A 17,659-nucleotide genomic window follows, 5' to 3' on the forward strand; every position below is an offset into this window, starting at 1 on the left:
TCACCTTGAATACAGAAATGAGCAAGACCACACCAAGCTGGCCTGGAGGCCAGGGTTTATTCTTCATGCATGGTCAAAGTCAGAGTGTTGTCGTCCCCATAAGAGCAAGTGAGTGATGTTCATTCCTAGGAGGCAAGGGAGCTTTGAAAGATGTGTACCTTTCCAGAAGGACTGGTGTGAGTATAAAGCCAGAACATATCCCATAAAGGTCTTGCACAATGCTAGATCCATGGAGAAGGAGGGACTAGATCATCTTAAAGGCAGACTTTCAGGAGACCTGGCACTCTGATCTTGTGGTGACCTGCTGGGAAACTTGTTACTGAAGAGAGAATGACCTTTGAATAGCCTAATCATAGGGGTATGGGCTGGTTTTCTTGCTGGACAAAGGAGAATATGCCTCCTGGAGAAACCAGTGATCAACTCTAAGGGTATGAAAGTCCCATCTCACATCTCTACATGGCCTTCTAATATTTTCAGGGAGAATCCATAACCCAGACCACAATGTGGTAGGAATAATGTGGAGTTTGTTAATGCTCTGTTCTGTATTCAATCAAAGGCTTTTTTACTGGTGATGTCTCCTAAGCTTCCTCAGGTGTCCCCCAGAGATTGTGCAGTCTGAACAAAACTCCTGTGAGAAAGAGCCTGAGAGAAATTGTTTTGATTATTACCATTGCATATTATTACCCATGAGGGCTTGGCCACACTTTAGAGGGCTCTATGGCAATGTGGCAGTGCAGAGAACCAAGGAATAGCAAAAGGTCTCTCCCTGGTCATGTAATTTGCTTCAAGTAGGGGCACTGTTACACATCACGACGTGAGGGCTCTTCCACAGCTTGTAAACATCTTAGGTCTGTCCAATTTCATTCACTGAAGTGGCATCTGACAAGCTGAGAGCAAGAGCTGGTTGGAGCACAGAATTCACTGGGGTGAACGAGAGATAGTAAAAGGACATGAAAAGTAAAAAATAAACACCCAGATAAACAAACACTGAGGACTCAGAGATAGTGAAGGCAATATCAAAGACCAGAGCACTCGTGTCACTGATGGATGGGCCATTGCAAGAACGATGTGAAGCCTTGAGGAAGCTCAACCAGAACTTTATAACTAATCAGAAGTGAAGGCAAGGTTATCATGGGCTCATGGAAAAGAGCAAATTTATGGCATACTTGAGGGGACTTGTGAGATTGCGCTAAACTCACTAAGGGACAATTTAAGGGGACTACGGGACTATATGAAAATTCTTACAGGATGTTCAGAGGAAGGGAAAAAAATGAGGAAAAGGAGGGATGGGGATGAGTTGGGGACGCTCAAGCATGGGATACTGGTCACACATAAGCATGTCGTGCATTTCTCCAGCCAAACCCTGCACCTGATTATCACAAACTGTCCTCCCTTTTTCTCCCTTCTGATTTTTTTTTCCTGGATGAGAGTAATCTTTATTCTACGTATGTCTGGCATTTGCAGACTACAAGTCAGCCTAACCAGCAAGTAAGATTAGAGGTCCTAGAGCCTGCAACCCACAGAATCTTAGAATAATTTTGGTTGGAAAAGACCCTCAAGATCATAGAGACCACAAGTCTGGAGACTGGCTCCTGCAGAGACCAGAGGGTCTGAGAGCTGACTATTGTGGAATTACCAGTGTGGAACACCCACCAGAGGATGCATTTATGTATCTGAAGGGACTGGGGTTGTGAGGTGTGCTAGCAAGCTTGCAGCCTGATTAAGCGGTGAATATAATGAGGAGCATCTGAGGGAACTGGAGTTGTTGAGCCTGGAGGAGGCTGAGGGGAGACTTTCTCACCCTCTATGACTGCTTGAAAGGAGGTTGTAGCGAGGGGGAATCAATCTCTTCTCCCAGGTAACAAGCAATGGGATGAGAGGAAATGGCCTCAATTTACACCAGGGGAGGTTTAGATTGGGTATTGGAAAGAATTTATTTGCTGAAAGGGCTGTGGGGCATTGGAACAGGCTGCCCAGGGCAGTGGTGGAGTCACCATCCCTGGAGGGGCTGAACAGACGCGGAGATGAGGTTCTCAGGGATATGGGTAAGTGCCAGGTTTGGGTTAATGGTTTGACTCGATGATCTTGAGGGTCTCTTCCAAACAAAATGATTCTATCATTCTACGATCAGACTATTTTTATTGTCCATGTTTCGGCAATGCTGGTTGTGGGTAGCCATGCCCCTGAACGCATTGATCTCCTGAATGAGTTAGTCTGTTGGCGGCTGGCTGTGTCTGCACAGTGTATCTGTGTGTGCACACGCACTGGGAACACTTGCTCAGCCCTGCTTCTGGTGGACCTGGGGTCAGGAACCACAGCAGCCTGGCATCTTCACATCCAACTCCCCCTCCAACCCTAAATCTATACAAAAGCCAGCCTGAGATCTGGATTTCATTCTAGTAGTGAAATTCAGTCTGTGCAATATTAGTAATAATAACAATAATAAACTACTGCTTCACTGCCAAGTGCCTAAAGCTTTATGCTTTTGTAAAGGTGGGAACATAAAATCTGATCTCTCTAAAAATCAGTGGGATTTTTCTGCGGACTGCAATGGGATGTTAAAATGCCACATCATTCCTAGTGGCAGTGCAAAATTAGATAGATGACAGCATTATACTTGCTCTTCTATAGCTTGCCAGCTGCTGTAAGACCAGTATATCTCCAATTTCGACGGAGTGACACTGATTTAAACCAGCCATGTCTGAGCCAAGGGGAACATTTTTCCCAGCTGCTGAACGAAATATCCTGTAGATGCGGTTAATTTTGTCTGTTTAAGTCATATCCCGGAGCAGTAGGAATAAATGCTTAGTGTTATAAGTAAATATGTCAAATTGAAGCTAGGTATTCTACACTGAGATTTTGGCTTCCCTGTGAACTTTAAAACTGCACCACAGTTGCCACAAATTAAAAATATTAAGTAAAACTGATGTCCGGTCTTGGAAAAAAAACCCACAAAACCGTAAGTAGCACAGGCATCTCTGCCCCTAAGTCTTCAATTTCTCTTGTCTACATTAGCTCTAATTATTTTGAGTAATGATTATCATCTTTTCTTGATGAGGTGAGCTCTGATGATCCTTAAAGCTGCATAGCTAACTGGGTGAAGAAGCTGGGGTTAACCAGGAGAGGTGAAGGGAGCATCTGCTGTTGTGCAGCTCCCTTAGGCTCCCTTCAGTGCAAATCCTCTTAGTGCCCTATCCCTCAGAAGGATATATAATCAATATATCTCTCAGGGATATATTGATTGCTATCAAAACAGGCAGATGTTGACTGTTAGACCTGGAAAACCTGCAAAACAGTGGCAACAACATTATTGACCAAACAAGCAACGAGAGAGACTTGTGGCTCAATAGTGGGATGTCTGTGTAAGGCTCCCATCATTAATAACATGATGACTTTATTTTAATTTCTTGAGTTTAGACTTTTCTCTTTGGGGAGCTCTGATTTAAAGCGGCAATCACCTGGACTAAGAGAAAAGATGGAAGAAATAAGAAGACTGGACTCAATGCCATTGGAACCTTTTGGTTTTTTGTCTATCTTACCTCCGGTGCAGAGAACATCTGGATCAAACCAACAGCTGGAGTCTGGCTTGGGTGGAGCTCCACTGGGAAAGTGGATGGCCCGGTCTAGGGACTTCACAGAGTCTGAAGACATGTCCAGCAAGTGGGTTGGGAAGAGCTGGTTCCCACGACCATCTGTGTCCAGTATCACGTAGTTGCTCAGCCCCTTCCCACTGTTGTCTGTTTCTACTTGGTAACTAAATCCAGGGAAACTGAAGTTTTTTGTGTGCTCAGCTATGTTAGCTCCCGAGACTTTGTCCCCTTTCCTCCAAGCACTGTCTATAGCCATTGCCATGAAGTAAATGGCATCATAGATTGTTCCAAAAAGTGGAGAAACCTAAAAATACAGGAGAAATTTAGGTCAAGATTAACTACTACCAACCTCTGTTTTGAGATTTGTGCCAAAAAAAGGTCCCACTGGCTAAGCTGTAAACTCAAGAACTGAGACACCTGAGTTTTAAGGCTCACAGGGTGAAGTGTTTGAAGAATTTTAGGTTGAAGGTAGCCCTGGATCAACCTAATATATGTGTGACTTTGAATATCTGCCTTTTCTTATGGTTGCTTCCCAAAATACAATTTTGAAATATTTTTAAAACCATGTAAAATTGTTTTATCGTGGGAAGAGCCAAGACTTTGAGCTTGACATTCAACTGGCATTTTATCATAGCCTCACTCAAAGCACTGCACTAAAACATCTTCCACAAATAGAAAATCAAAGCCAGAGGCTAGCCTTCCTGCCCAGGTAGGAAAAATGTCATGCCCAAAGGATCGGTTCTCTCTGTCAGAACATTGTTTATTCCTAAGATAAAAAACCCACGAAGCAGAGCCACAGTGAACCCATCCTCTGGGGTACCAGAGCCTTTTCTCCTTGCATTGCTCCCTTCTGTGCCAGACTTGACTTAGGAATTTATAACTTCACCCTTCTGTAGAAACACACGTGGTGGCTTCTGTCATCATATGGACATTCACAGTTGGTAGGTGAAGAGAGATTATAGGCATGCAATCATGATTAAATGAGGAGTGCTGTTGCGAGCAACAGAATTTTACATCTGTGGTGGGATTCATTGACCAGATGTAGACACCTACAATGAATAACCATACACTGAATATATTGAATGTGGGATCTCATTATAGTGAAGGAATATGCTTTCAAGGTATAATTCATCTCCTCCTAATGTAGACATCCACACAGATTTGATAAATTGTGCCTTAAAAGTACTTATAATTTATTGAAATATCATAGTGATATTTGAAGATTAGCTCAGCTGAATCCTGCATCCCTTCACCAGCATGACAGATTCCCCAATTCTTCTTGTAACGTCTACAAGGTAGTAACTGACTTCACAGAATCACAGAATCACAGAATGTCAAGGTTTGGAAGGGACCTGGAAAGCTCATCCAGTGCAATCCCCCCATGGAGCAGGAACACCCAGATGAGGTTACACAGGAAGGTGTCCAGGCGGGTTGGAATGTCTGCACAGAAGGAGACTCCACAACCTCCCTGGGCAGCCTGGGCCAGGCTCTGGCACCCTCACCAGGAAGAAATTTCTTCTCATATTTAAGTGGTACCTTTTGTGTTCCAGTTTGAACCCATTACCCCTTGTCCTATCACTGGTTGTCACCGAGAAGAGCCTGGCTCCATCCTTCTGACACTCACCCTTTATATATCTGTAAACATTAATGAGGTCACCCCTCAGTCTCCTCTTCTCCAAGCTCCAGAGCCCCAGCTCCCTCAGCCTTTCCTCACACAGGAGATGCTCCACTCCCTTCAGCATCTTTGTTGCCCTGCGCTGGACTCTCTCCAGCAGTTCCCTGTCCTTCTGAAACTGAGGGGCCGCAACTGGACACAATATTCCAGATGTGGTCTCACCAGGGCAGAGTAGAAGGGAAGGAGAACCTTGGTTTTTTATAGGCTGCTAGTGACATCTCGGTAGTTGTGCTGACAAATAATATGTTTGAATACAGTGCTAAAAATAATGAGGCAAAGATGATCCTAAGCATTTCCCTCTAGAAGCATCCGGTATTTGATTTGTCCATCACATCCCCCAAAATTTTCAGGCATTTGAACATCTTATTCTGATGCCTCAAAACTCCATGATCCACCTCAGGAGACATCTCTTAATCTTGAGCCTACTGTAGTTAGCATGTAGCAAACAAAATCTGAGCACCTCAGAGACAACCCCTTTCTCTTGAATTCTCAGCATGGTTCTGCCGTTGAACCAATGGAGTTAGATTCAGGAGAAACATCCTTTCCCATAGAATACAGACCACATTCTAATTTCACCATATGTTTCTCAAAATAAGAGCATGATGTATTCTGGGTTATGTCTTGCCTGTACTTTTTCTGTAACTATTGCTTGTCTCATGTCTCCCACTACTGGGTCCCGGAAAGTCCCGAGAGATTACATATTTACCTGGCTGGCTTCCAAATCCCTGGTTATTTCACCACTTTCTTTAGCTTCCCTAAATGCATCATAGAAAGTCCTTTCTCCAGATGCCAGTGTGATAGTCAGCACAGCATCATATGCTTCCTGGAGCTTGCTGTCATTATCAAAGACATCAAATGAGTTGTTTTGGTAGGGAAGGCTGTACAGTAAAGTGTCATATGGAATGAAGACGTATCTTCCATCTGCTAGTCCCATTTCCAGAGCTTTTGTGAGCAAGGTGGCCTGTTCCTCTCCTCCAATGAGCACAGAATGCATGCACAGGACTATAACTGAAACACAAGGATTGCAGTGTTGTTAATCCGTGTGGGGGTTTTCACCAAAAAATAGCTCCCTCCCCCCCAGTAAAAGAGCTGTCTGAACTGCTGTATCAGGTCAGACTCTAATGGATTGCCACCAAAGTGATGTGCTGAGGAAGCAGAGGGCTACACTCATTTTGTTCAGCCTCTGGAGGTCTGCACCATCTAGCAAAGGAGGCTGTAAGCATTACCCATTCCGGGAGCCATACAGAAGGAGGAGTGAGGAGACATTTTCACAAAAGTGAGGCACAGGCTAAGGTGATGGGAAGTCATGGTCCTGTGATGTCGTCGGCTGAGGGATGTGAGCTGCTCTTTTCTGTGCCCTGAGCTGACAGACACCATACAGTCCATATCAGCTCCCAAGCTCCACCTGTTCACTCTATCACCATATACACAGATTTTAGGTTGAACACCATATTGTCTTTCGACATCTAGTCCATGCTTGTCCATCCCAGAGTCTGTGTCTTTGCCTGCAAAATGCCATGAGGACAACGTCCCCATGTCTGGTGGGGAGATCTGAAATAGAGGTGTATCTGTTTAACAGGCTTTCCATAGTGCTCAGTGGCCCTTCATAGAATCATGGAATCATTTTGGTTGGAAAAGATCATCCACTAAACCATGTCACTAAGAACCTCACCTACACATCATTTAAACACCTCCAGGGATGGTGCCTCCACCACCTTCCTGGGCAGCCTGTTCCAATGCCCAACAAGGCTTTCCAGGGAGAAATTTTTCCCAATATCTAATCTAAACTTCCCCTGGTACAACTTGGGGCCATTTCCTCTTGTCTTATCGCTTGTTCCTTGGGAGCAGAGCCCGACCCCCCTGGCTCCAAGCTCCTTTCAGGCAGTTCAGAGATCAGAAGGTCTCCCCTCAGCTCCTGTTCTCCAGCTGAGCCCTCCAGGTCCCTCAGCTGCTCCCATCACACTTGTGCTCCAGCTCCTTCACCTTCATGAAAGGAAGCTCTCCAGATGTTTCAACAGTGCACCATTTCAAAACTCAGTCAGTGAGAGGAGAAAATTAGGGCAATGATGGGAAGGAAAACTGCAAAGGAGACCTGCCTGCTGCTAAACCTCCTACTAAAAGGAGAGAGAAGGATGTCCAGAATATCTGTGGTCCCTCTAGGCAGTGATTCATCCCATACTATAGCACAGAGCTTAAGTTAGTCAGATAAATCATGTCTGAAGAGGCACTAGTTCTCTCCATTGATTAAGAAAGGAGCCCGTCATCCCTAACCTACATGGAGAGCTGTGATGGTGAGGAGACAAACCCATCTAAGGGGGATTTGATCTGAAGTGCACATTTAAGCAATGATAACACTCCAATTTGGACATCACATTGCTACCCTTGTCAGTCTTTGGCATAAAAGTCAAAGTCTTCACTAAAATGCATTTTCATCTGGATTCACAGTGCTGACTGCAGGGTGTACATCCAGGATCAGAGCTCCATCACAGACTTGCTACCAACACTCTGAACCCAAAAAACATTACTTTTTTCCCATGTTTCTCAAGAGAAAACAGAACATTCTTTACTACTTGTGCTGTGTACTTGTACAAAGGCGCTTTCACTGCCTTAGTAAGTAGTGTATAACACCGGATTTTATTTCTGATGCATTAGTTGAACACATATAGCAAGGACACATCATCAAAGCATGAGATCTTTTGATAATCCATAATCGCAAACACCATAAATATAAAACTTTCTTTTAAAACTCTCCTCACACTTGACAGGGTCAAGTACAGACACCTGTCTACTAAACTTTGTCTTTTCAGACAAGCTGGACCTAATCTTTCATGTAGTAGTAGACTATTTTGCCCTATCTCTATCGCACTCAAAATTCCCAGCATTCTTTTACATGAAACCCTGGATCTGGTAAGGTCAGAGATAAAAATGTGCTTGATTTAAATGGCTTCAATATTTCATTCTCTAAGTTATGCCTACTGAATACTAATGAAGTCCTAATATCGAAAAAATAATAATAATTTTTAAAAAAGGCTCAAAGTACTTACTTCTAATGCCATCAACTGCTTTAATCTCATTCCAGGTATCTTCAATGCCCTTTTCTCCTTTACGCACGGATGTAACAACTCCTACAGGAAGTCCCTGGTTCCTGAGGGCACTCGCTAACTTGTTGGCTGTGCCCATCCAAATACCCTCGTTGGAAGCAATGATGCCAACATGAGCCCAGTTAAAATATTTCATTATTGTAAACAAAACTCGGGTTGGAGGGGGTAAGGTCCTCGCAAACGTAGGGTGATGGATGCTGGAATCCAGTTTATAATTGATGCACATCCATGAGAAGATGGCTTTATTCCAGTTTTCCCCTAAAAGTGTAGCCACCTCACAGAAGCCAGGGTTCAGGGGGCCTATGAAAGCTGAGGAAAGTTTTCCAAAATCAATGAATCTAACCAGAGCCCTTGATGTCTCACATTCTTCCTGCAGGACCACATAATCCAGCCTGTGGCCAAGATTTAGTGAAGGATCTTTGCTTATTCGTCCCACTGCGAGCCTGGCAGCCACATGGGGAAAGGCTTTGGAAAATAAAGGGTCACAGTTCCAGGGCCCGAGCAGTCCGATTTTAAAAACAGAACAATGTGCTGGAGGGCAAAGTAGGATTATTCCCAACAGCAACCAGCAGAGAGCCTGGAAAGATGTCTTGACTGAATTTCCAACATTGAACTGATGCGATGTGATGTGCCTTGACAGCACCCAGAACAAGCTGTTAGGACACAGTAGGAGAAATGACATTGTTTTCCAGGTGGGTAGATCTGCGACAGGTTCTTCTGGAAGCCAGGTAGTGCATTAACAGCTGCTGGAAGAAAAGGAGATTATATATGCCTTCCTGTATACGTATTTATTCAGTGCATGCAGATACAGCTGAGTCAGCCCAAATTACACAACCTTTCTCAAGGTGTAAATCCATGAGATGCCAAAACCCTGGACATGTGCCACACAACACACTGTCCCACCTCAAGTGTCCAACCAATGTCAGTTAAACATACCATAGCCCTTACGTACACACTTATATAAACATTTTAAAATGCTTTGCAATATATTTTGGAACCAGGCAGTGAAGACTGACTCCACTTTGTTTGCAGCGGTAAACACAGCACTATGTTTTTGGTTCTCCAGAAGGATGATTCTCAAATCACACAGAGAAACATGCATATAAGCAAATAAAAAAGTTAAATGCACTAAGACAGCAACTTTTGCCAATGCAAAATCCTCAGTGAATTTTGAATATGAATCCCAGTCTATGCAAACATAAATATTCACACACACGCACACATATATAGACCCATATATACATATACTTAGAGATACATATTTATGTGCATATGATTTGATAGCTTTCTGGAAAGGTTTTTCAAGGATAACTCATGGCGGAGTCTCTTAAACCTGGCAAAATGAAAGGTGGATAAACAGGTAATCACCAAATGAAGGAAAAGGAGAACTATTATTTGAATTTAGATGAAAAACTGTTAAACAACTGTCAGGGCAAAAGCTTTGTGTTCGCTCTTGGCTTAAAATATTCTTGGTTAGAGACTCGGAGCCATAGGGTTTTTTTGGGAACAACAACCTCACCCTTCACAGCCAGGCAAAGAAATCGCAAACCCACAACACCCTCCCCACCATCCACAGTGTCACCCTGTGGCTTAGAAAATTTTACTGATCCAAGCAGGTTTGTGCTCTAAAAATAGCAGGCCCCTTATGAGCTTACCTGTTCGTTACTGGAGGAGTATTTTTATCCCGGATCCTCAATCACCGAGAGGTGCAATGCAGAGCACCACAGCGTCTGCTCCAAATTCACCCACAGGTCCTCTAGAGTGATGGAGAGAGACCTCCAAAAGGAGACACCAGCCAGCAGAGCAACTTCTCACCGGTGGCCGTGGCTGTCCTTGGATGTGGGTCCTGCCTCAAGGAGAGGTGACGCATGGTCAACCTCTCCTCCACGTGCACTTGGGTGCCCACCTCCTTCAACTTCTTGCTTGCACAGGCCACTCCAACTGGGTGGGTGCTCCGGAACCCTCCACACCGCGTCAAAAGCTTCCTATGTTCATTGTGGTGAGGGCCATCCTTCTCCTCTGGGGTTCCACAACTTGGGGTACATCCCCCCACCCCCTTAGTTGTTCGATGAAGGTCTCACAGAGCTCCAAGGCTGCCTCACCCTGAGCTGCCTCAGCACAGAGAGGTTTTTGTATCTAACTTACTAATCGTAGGGATGGCGTCTTAAAGCTCTGCCCTTGGATTAATGGGATTTAGCTCCTGGGATCTGCCCCCGCAGAACAGGTCCTTAAATCTACACCACAGCACGAATAGCTCCTCTTCTGCCCTGTAAGCACCAGAGAAAAGAGATATTGAATGTTTGGGGTAAGCAGAATATTCGATTTCGGGCTTTACCATCTTGCTGATGTGCTACATTCCCCTTTTCCCCATTTCTTCCTTGTACCCATCATGACATACACAGAACTTCTTATACTTGCGTCAAAATCTTCTTGGTTATTTCCCAGGTCCCCTAGACCTCTCTCTGTAGCTGAGCCCTCCAATAACCCTCTCCACACCGCCAAACACCTTCCTTCCCCAGTGGACCTGGCAATAAAACTGTCACCCTGGAAAGACCTTGAATATCTCTGTGCCTTTCCAAGCTAGGAAGCCCCATACAATAATTTAGCTCAAGTGACAGGACCAGCACTTGTGGTCTAGAGGGAACCATTTATAATTCAACCTTTTAGCAGTATTAACTTCAAATACATCATATGAATTATACATCTAATTGCTGGGTGTTCAGGAGCGGTCCTCTCTTCATCACTAATGATTATGGGAAGCCACAAAGTCTTTCAGATGCAGTAGGGAGAGCAGCTCTATCCATTCATTTCATTAATTTCCTTCCTTTCATTAATTTCCTGGACACACGTTTCATTGAAAACTAATACAGCTCAAGATGGTTATCAGCAGTCACCAAATAGCTTCACATTTAAAAAGTGCCTAAAAGACACGTTAACATCAAGCTAAAATAAGAACTTGGCTTTGTATGTTCCTAGTGCACCAGGTTTTGAAACCAGATTGTGACCAAAGTCTGAAATTAAATAAGGTTTTTGCAGCTAGGTGTCTGATTCTTTTGAACGGAACTTAAAAGTTTGATTTTTCCATATACAAATATACCAACACCTCTATTCATATATCACATGCTCACTGCTATCTCTTTTCTTTTGACATTGACAACAGTACTGTACGTTTTAATTCCACTCAGTGTCAGCAGTTTCAAAGTCTCCTGGAACAGGTGGAAAACTCCAGTGACTCACTTCTAGGGGATGTTTACAGCATTAAAATCTCCTGTGTTGAAAATAATGTGGGTCAGGCACCCAACAATGAAAGATTAAAAAGTAATCGACTTGGAGGTCTATTTATTAGTGTATTTACTCTAACCCTTAACAATTCATATACTTCTATAGCCAAATAGGTTGAATCCTTCATCACTCTCTCTTATTCTGCTTCTTGCTTACCAGTGAAAGAAAAGACCCTCCTGCAATCAAGTGAAAAGCTGGTTGTCCCACACAGCTCTGCCACATCTGTCCCACGTTTAGATCATCCAGGACTGGGGACAACACTCCTGCCTTTGCTAAACAAGCTCGAGTCCTGGCATTGCATGATTTGCCTCAGGAATAAATAAGCAAGGTAAATAATGAAAAAAAAAAAAAGTTATTAAAGTAATTTATCTGGTTTGAATTAACTTTACAGTTTAAGACCTGGTGCAAGCCTCCAAACCTTGCTTTTGTCTCACATCTTGAGCTCATCGTTACTGCAACCACCACATCACAGAGCAAAGATCTCTTTGTAACACAGTGTTATTTGCACGGCATCAGATAAATTCCAAACACTCTTGCACGCTTATTGAGGTGAGCGAGACATACTCGTACAAGACATAACGTTTCCCGTGGGAAGGTTAAGCCACAGCTGTATCGCTTTGCTTTAAATTTTTAGAGCAGAAGAGGGTGCTCTAAACTCTCGGTTTGACCTCCCACATCAGCCTGGCCAAGCAGCCTCCCAGGAGCTGCTGCTGCTGCTCTGAGCTCTTCAGGCATCCTGGAAATAAAATGCATTTTCTATCGAATTATACCAGAGGGTACTGCTGAATAAAGCTGATTTCTCTGCAAACCCTCTGTGGCTGGCATAGGCAGGGAGAAAGCCTGGCTCCCGTTAAGACTTTCACTACAGAAAAGTCATATCTCCACTGATTATAGAGAAAATGGAGCGAAGGCAGCATGGCAGTGCTCGTGTTAGCCTTTCTTCACGTCCTCTGAGCCTTAATTAAAAGCTCCAGCCTTGGAGAATCTACCAGGTTCCCACGTCTATTATTCCAACTGTTAATTACCCTCAACATTAAAAATACCCACTAGTGTGTCTGGCTTCAGCTTCCTGCAACAGGCTCTCGCTCCGCCTTTGCTGTGAAATAAAAAACCAGGAAGCACAATAAACATCACCTCCCTGTAGACATTTGCACACCATAATTAGCTCGCATCTTAGTCATCCTCTGAGCAAAATAAATAGACAGATCCATAAGGCTTTTGACATGGAGGATGCTTTCAGGATTTCATCCTTGCAACGCTCTTTTGACATTCATTTTTAACTTTCTTTCTTTTTGCTAGATTAAAACCAGCATCCGTTAGTGACTCTTGCTCCTTAATGCTGAATATAAAGGTGATGGCATCTTTTATCCCAAATTCTATTTTTCTCTACTTTAATTCTATAGCTCAGATGAACACTGGTGCAGCATCACAGTTTTCAAGCCCATCTCTGCTTTCCTTAATGCAAACCTCTGCGTTGGAAGTGTGGTATGAATTATTTGTTCCCAGATATATGCAAACCCGTCTGGTTTTAGTTTAGTAGATATTTTTCAAATATGTCTATTTAATGAGAGGTCCAAGAGCAATCTGCAAGTTTTATGAATAATGATTTTTCTGCTTCTTCTAGATAATGTGATACAGTTATTGAGGAAAAAAATGAGATCCCAGAGGCTTCACTAGAAAACAATAATAAAAGAGGCATCCTCACCTACTATTTTATTTCAAAATATCATTTAATAATTTTTAATTTTCTTTATGACGTGGACACACTCACTATGTAGCACTAATTTTCTCTCTCAATATCAACTTTCAGTAGGATGACAGCTTGTAGGCGTTTAAGATGACAATGTCACCACTTGACTTTAGATGCCAGACTTGTGACTCGATCACAAAAATTATGTAAAGTCAAACTGACAAGATTTATTATCGTTCCAGCCTCACTGCCTGGCATTAGTTAACCTCCATCCGTTAATTCTTTACAAGCTCCTCTTCACTTTGTCCTTTCAATGACTTTGAGTTCACTTGCTATCAACTCAGTCTGACATCAGTTTTTGGCCGTGCACCAAAGGAAAGGTTTGATGTCCATGGTTTTGGTGGGGCTGGTTTTTCTGGGGGAGGGAGTGTCCTGCTGTTCCATATTATCCTGTTTTCAAGTTGCAGCCTGGCATGTGGAATCCCTTTTTTTCCAGATTGTCTGGTTTTCATCACAGCAGCTCTAAGTCGGCCCTGTAGAGTCCTATAGACTCCAGTTCAAGCAAGTCCACTTCTTTCCCAAAATGGCTGGATTTATTTAATTTTCTTGGGAGCTGATTTTGGAGCCTGTGAGATCTGAAGTCTCTGGCATTAGTGGAACAGTTGAATATATGACATTACAGGTGGTTTGGATAGTCAGTATTAGAGCTGGCAGGAAACAGTCTCGTAACACTGGATGAGATATTTATACACTTATTTATTTAGGCATCAAAACCTGAGTGTTTAATTTGACAGCCTCATCTCCAGAAGCTCGTTATACAGCAATACATAAAGAAACACTGCTTTTCCAGGGGACATTTCCAACCCTCTAAGAATCCAGCTACAATTTGACCTAAGAAGTGGCTACCGTTCATAATTTTTTTATATGAGGCTTAGCAAGGCTGGATTTTAATAAGCAAGTTAAAGCCAGGTACTGGAGGAGATGGCATGTCTCCAGTGGTGTTAACTGAAAAAGCATATTCTTGAAATACATCAGATTCAAAAAAACGTCACATGTCTGGATCTATGTCTGGAGACCTTAGAAATTGCCAGGTGTCTTATCTGGGAATAAAGATATCAAACAGGTCTGTCTCATAGCAGGGAAGCTTAAAGAAGATGAGTGTTAGATACATGTTTTGCAAGGCCGGCCTGCACGGAGAATCCTGGAAACCAGCCACATCAGCTCAGTGACAATGACAATGTCATTGATGGCCTTAACAGAAAACCTGACGGGAAGAGCAAACCCACCCAGCACTTGTAGAGTTCGGGAAGTTTACAGTTCCTTGGATAGTTAAAAAATAAATTGTTTCAGCACAGTGTGGCCAAAAAAAAATAAAAAAGAAACACACTGGATCTTCTGGCAGACAAAGAATGATGGGTTTTGGCCAGAGCCTTTCACTGTGAATGGTAACAAGACTTCCAAATGCGTCATTTGACTCATGAATGGCTGGCTGATGATCTGCATGATGACTTACCCCTTGCTATGTTGCAAACTTTCCTGCGACCACATAACCTCGCTGGAGCATTCATCAGATCCTGCCAGATCTGATAAATGGTATTTATCCCTAAAATAAAGCTTGAACATGACACTGAGTTGCATTTCCTTTACACCGAGGCTTTACAAACCCCATGGAGGAAATAATCCCAGAACATTTGTCCCAATAGGTCTCGCCTAGCCTCTGGCACCTTTGGCATCTTGAAGAAAAGAGACAGTTTAACAGTATTTGCTAAACATCTGAGCTTTCAAATGTTTGCTGGAGAGACTTTAACTCAGGTACTGAACTACAGCATAGTGCTGGTGTTATATCTTCCTCCAGCTCTCGCTTTGCCTATCACAATAAGAACCTTTGTCCCCTGTTATCAGGCTACTTAAACATCCAGACAATATTTGGTGGCAGAACAGCATCATTAGCACCGTTTAAATGTTTAGAAACTGAGGACATAGAAAGTTTAGCTATCTAGCCCAGGTTGTATAGGAAACATGTTCACTTGACCCAAAGATTTATGTTATTTTTAGTGTGGGATGAAACATGATCCAGGAGGTATGTTCCGACTGTTATAACTGTTGACTTCCACCATGGCATTTGACTTCCACTTAGACATTTTTAAGACAAGGTCTCTGCATGACCAGCCAGATGTTACGCAGAAGGTCGTACAAGAGTAGAGAAAGAAACCACCCCAGGTTCCGAGGTGCATGTCCGTGCAGCACTAAATCACTTCTCTGGCAGCATCTGGACTTCCCTGACACCCAACTTCTACTGTGTAAGAGTTCTCCTGTCACAACACACTTTATTAATTTACCAGCAGGATATACAATAGTTTATTGTATCCCTATTTTCTAACACCACTTCATCCATAGTGGCCTCAAGTGGCACCAGGGGAGGTTTAGATTGGATATCAAGAAAAATTTCTTCCTGAAAAAGGTTGTCGGGCATTGGAACAGGTTGTCCAGTCCAGCAGTAGAGTCATCATCCTTGGAGGTGTTTGAAAGACACGTAGATGAGGTTCTTAGAGACACGATTGAGTGACAGCATTGGGTCAACAGTTGAACTTGATAATCTTGAGGGTCTTTTCCAACCAGAATGATTCTATGACTCCATAAAGTGGAGTTTCAGAAAATAAATAAATAAATGAACAGTCGAAGTATGGAAGTATGGAAAACAGTCGAAATACGGAGCATGAGTTACATATTAACTTCCCTGGGTAGACAGAAGGTCTTAGCGGGCAGCAGCCTCCAGCAGCTTGGTGGCTTTATCTCTCCTGCTTCAGTTATATATATTTATATTTTTTAGGGTTTTTTATGCTTTTTCTTTCCCAGTTATATGTCAGTGAGCTGCTCTGCATCGCAGTGTAGTGGGAGATTCACCACCTGGCTGCAGTCTGGCTCTGCTCAATCCCTGCAAAGCCTTCTCCCATGGAGAGCCCACGCCCAAACCTTCCCATTCCTCCCCTGTGTGCCCACAGCGTTGGGCAAGTGCCGGCTCAATTTACTGGGAATCAACTGGCCCTATTTGAGACTGGCAGAACAACTAATCTGCAGGCATTTCTATTGGTGTTTTTTAAAACTGCATTTTAAGCATTTCTAAGGACCCTATCTGAAGGAAATAGTTTGATTTCACTTAATTTCCAGAGCCCGCACCAAACTTAACTAGGGTCAATGTACCTAGTTTCGGAGCACACCTACTTAATTGTCATTCATAAAGACAACCCTTGAGATAACTGTTTCCAAGAGACATTTGAACCACATGGACTGCTGCAGGTGATTATTTTGTAGTGCTGCTCAAACTCAGTTAACTCAGCTAGAACAACACATCTGTTAAAAACATGCTTCAACTCTTCAGTAAAGCTAAGACCAGAGATAACAGAGAAAAACACCCCCAGTGTTTCATTTTCTCTACCTCCTGGGGGTATAGAAACAATCCGTCCTAACTGTCACCCAGCCGTTAAATAACCAGCAATGCCTGCAATTCAACTTACTACAGAAGAGGCTAGAAAAAAGAAAATAATCGATCGCTCTTACCTATATTCATAGCAACAATGTGATTTTTTAAAGGGAATTATAATTAAATGAAGACATTGACAGAAGCAAAACAAGGGATAAATCCAGGCCTAAACATCGTCATATTCCAAAGTTGGAGTCTGCAGGAGTCCCAAACAAACCGCCAGGTATTAATCCCTTCGTCTGAAACATGCATATCCACTCTAACACCTCGCTAAGTCCCCATTATGTGTTGCTGCACAGCGTGGTACACTGCAGCAGGGCAAGTGCAGCACGCCCTCGGAGACAGGGAGAGAAAAAACAGATCAAAACTACTGGTGAAAATAAGCACTGACCCAGAAGACAGCCAGGCATTTTTAAATAGCAGCAGCCTGCTGTGTCCTGGCACAGCGGCCGTCACGAAGGGTCCCTTCCAGAGAGGTGAGAGAAATAAACAGCATGTTCCTTCTGGAAAAGGGAATCTTTCAGAGAAATTCAACTTTGCAAAGTACAACTGTGGCTGAAGAGCTGGAGCATTAGTAGGTGGGGATCAGACTGGTATCGCTGGGGTCCATGGAACAATTATTTTCAGCCAGGGTGAACAGAAGAATCATAGACTCATAGAACAGTTTGGGTTGGAAAGGCCCTTCAAAGCTCATCCAGTGCCACCCCTGCCATGAGCAGGGACATCTTCACCAGCTCAGGCTGCTCAGAGCCCCGTCCAGCCTGGCCTGGGATGTCTCCAGGGATGGTTCATCCACCACCTCTCTGGCCAACCTGGGCCAGGCTCTCACCACCCTCAGTG

The 17,659-nt window shown here is 43.4% G+C and overlaps 1 protein-coding gene across 1 annotated transcript in view; it reads right to left on the bottom strand.

Annotated features, from left to right (window-relative positions):
- LOC102086091 (retinal guanylyl cyclase 2) overlaps positions 1 to 10,493 on the bottom strand; it is a 49,558-nt gene extending 39,065 nt beyond the window's left edge. The window contains exons 1-4 of the mRNA XM_065074544.1: positions 10,022 to 10,493; positions 8,310 to 9,109; positions 5,972 to 6,273; positions 3,540 to 3,894 (exon numbers count right to left, since the gene is read on the bottom strand). Coding sequence (XP_064930616.1) covers positions 3,540 to 3,894; positions 5,972 to 6,273; positions 8,310 to 9,048 — 1,396 coding nt within the window. The 5' untranslated portion in view covers positions 9,049 to 9,109; positions 10,022 to 10,493. The remainder of the gene's footprint in view (positions 1 to 3,539; positions 3,895 to 5,971; positions 6,274 to 8,309; positions 9,110 to 10,021) is intronic.
- Between the last annotated feature and the right edge of the window lie 7,166 nt (positions 10,494 to 17,659).

The sequence above is a fragment of the Columba livia genome, chromosome 1, assembly GCF_036013475.1.
Source record: "Columba livia isolate bColLiv1 breed racing homer chromosome 1, bColLiv1.pat.W.v2, whole genome shotgun sequence".
NCBI lineage: Eukaryota > Metazoa > Chordata > Aves > Columbiformes > Columbidae > Columba > Columba livia.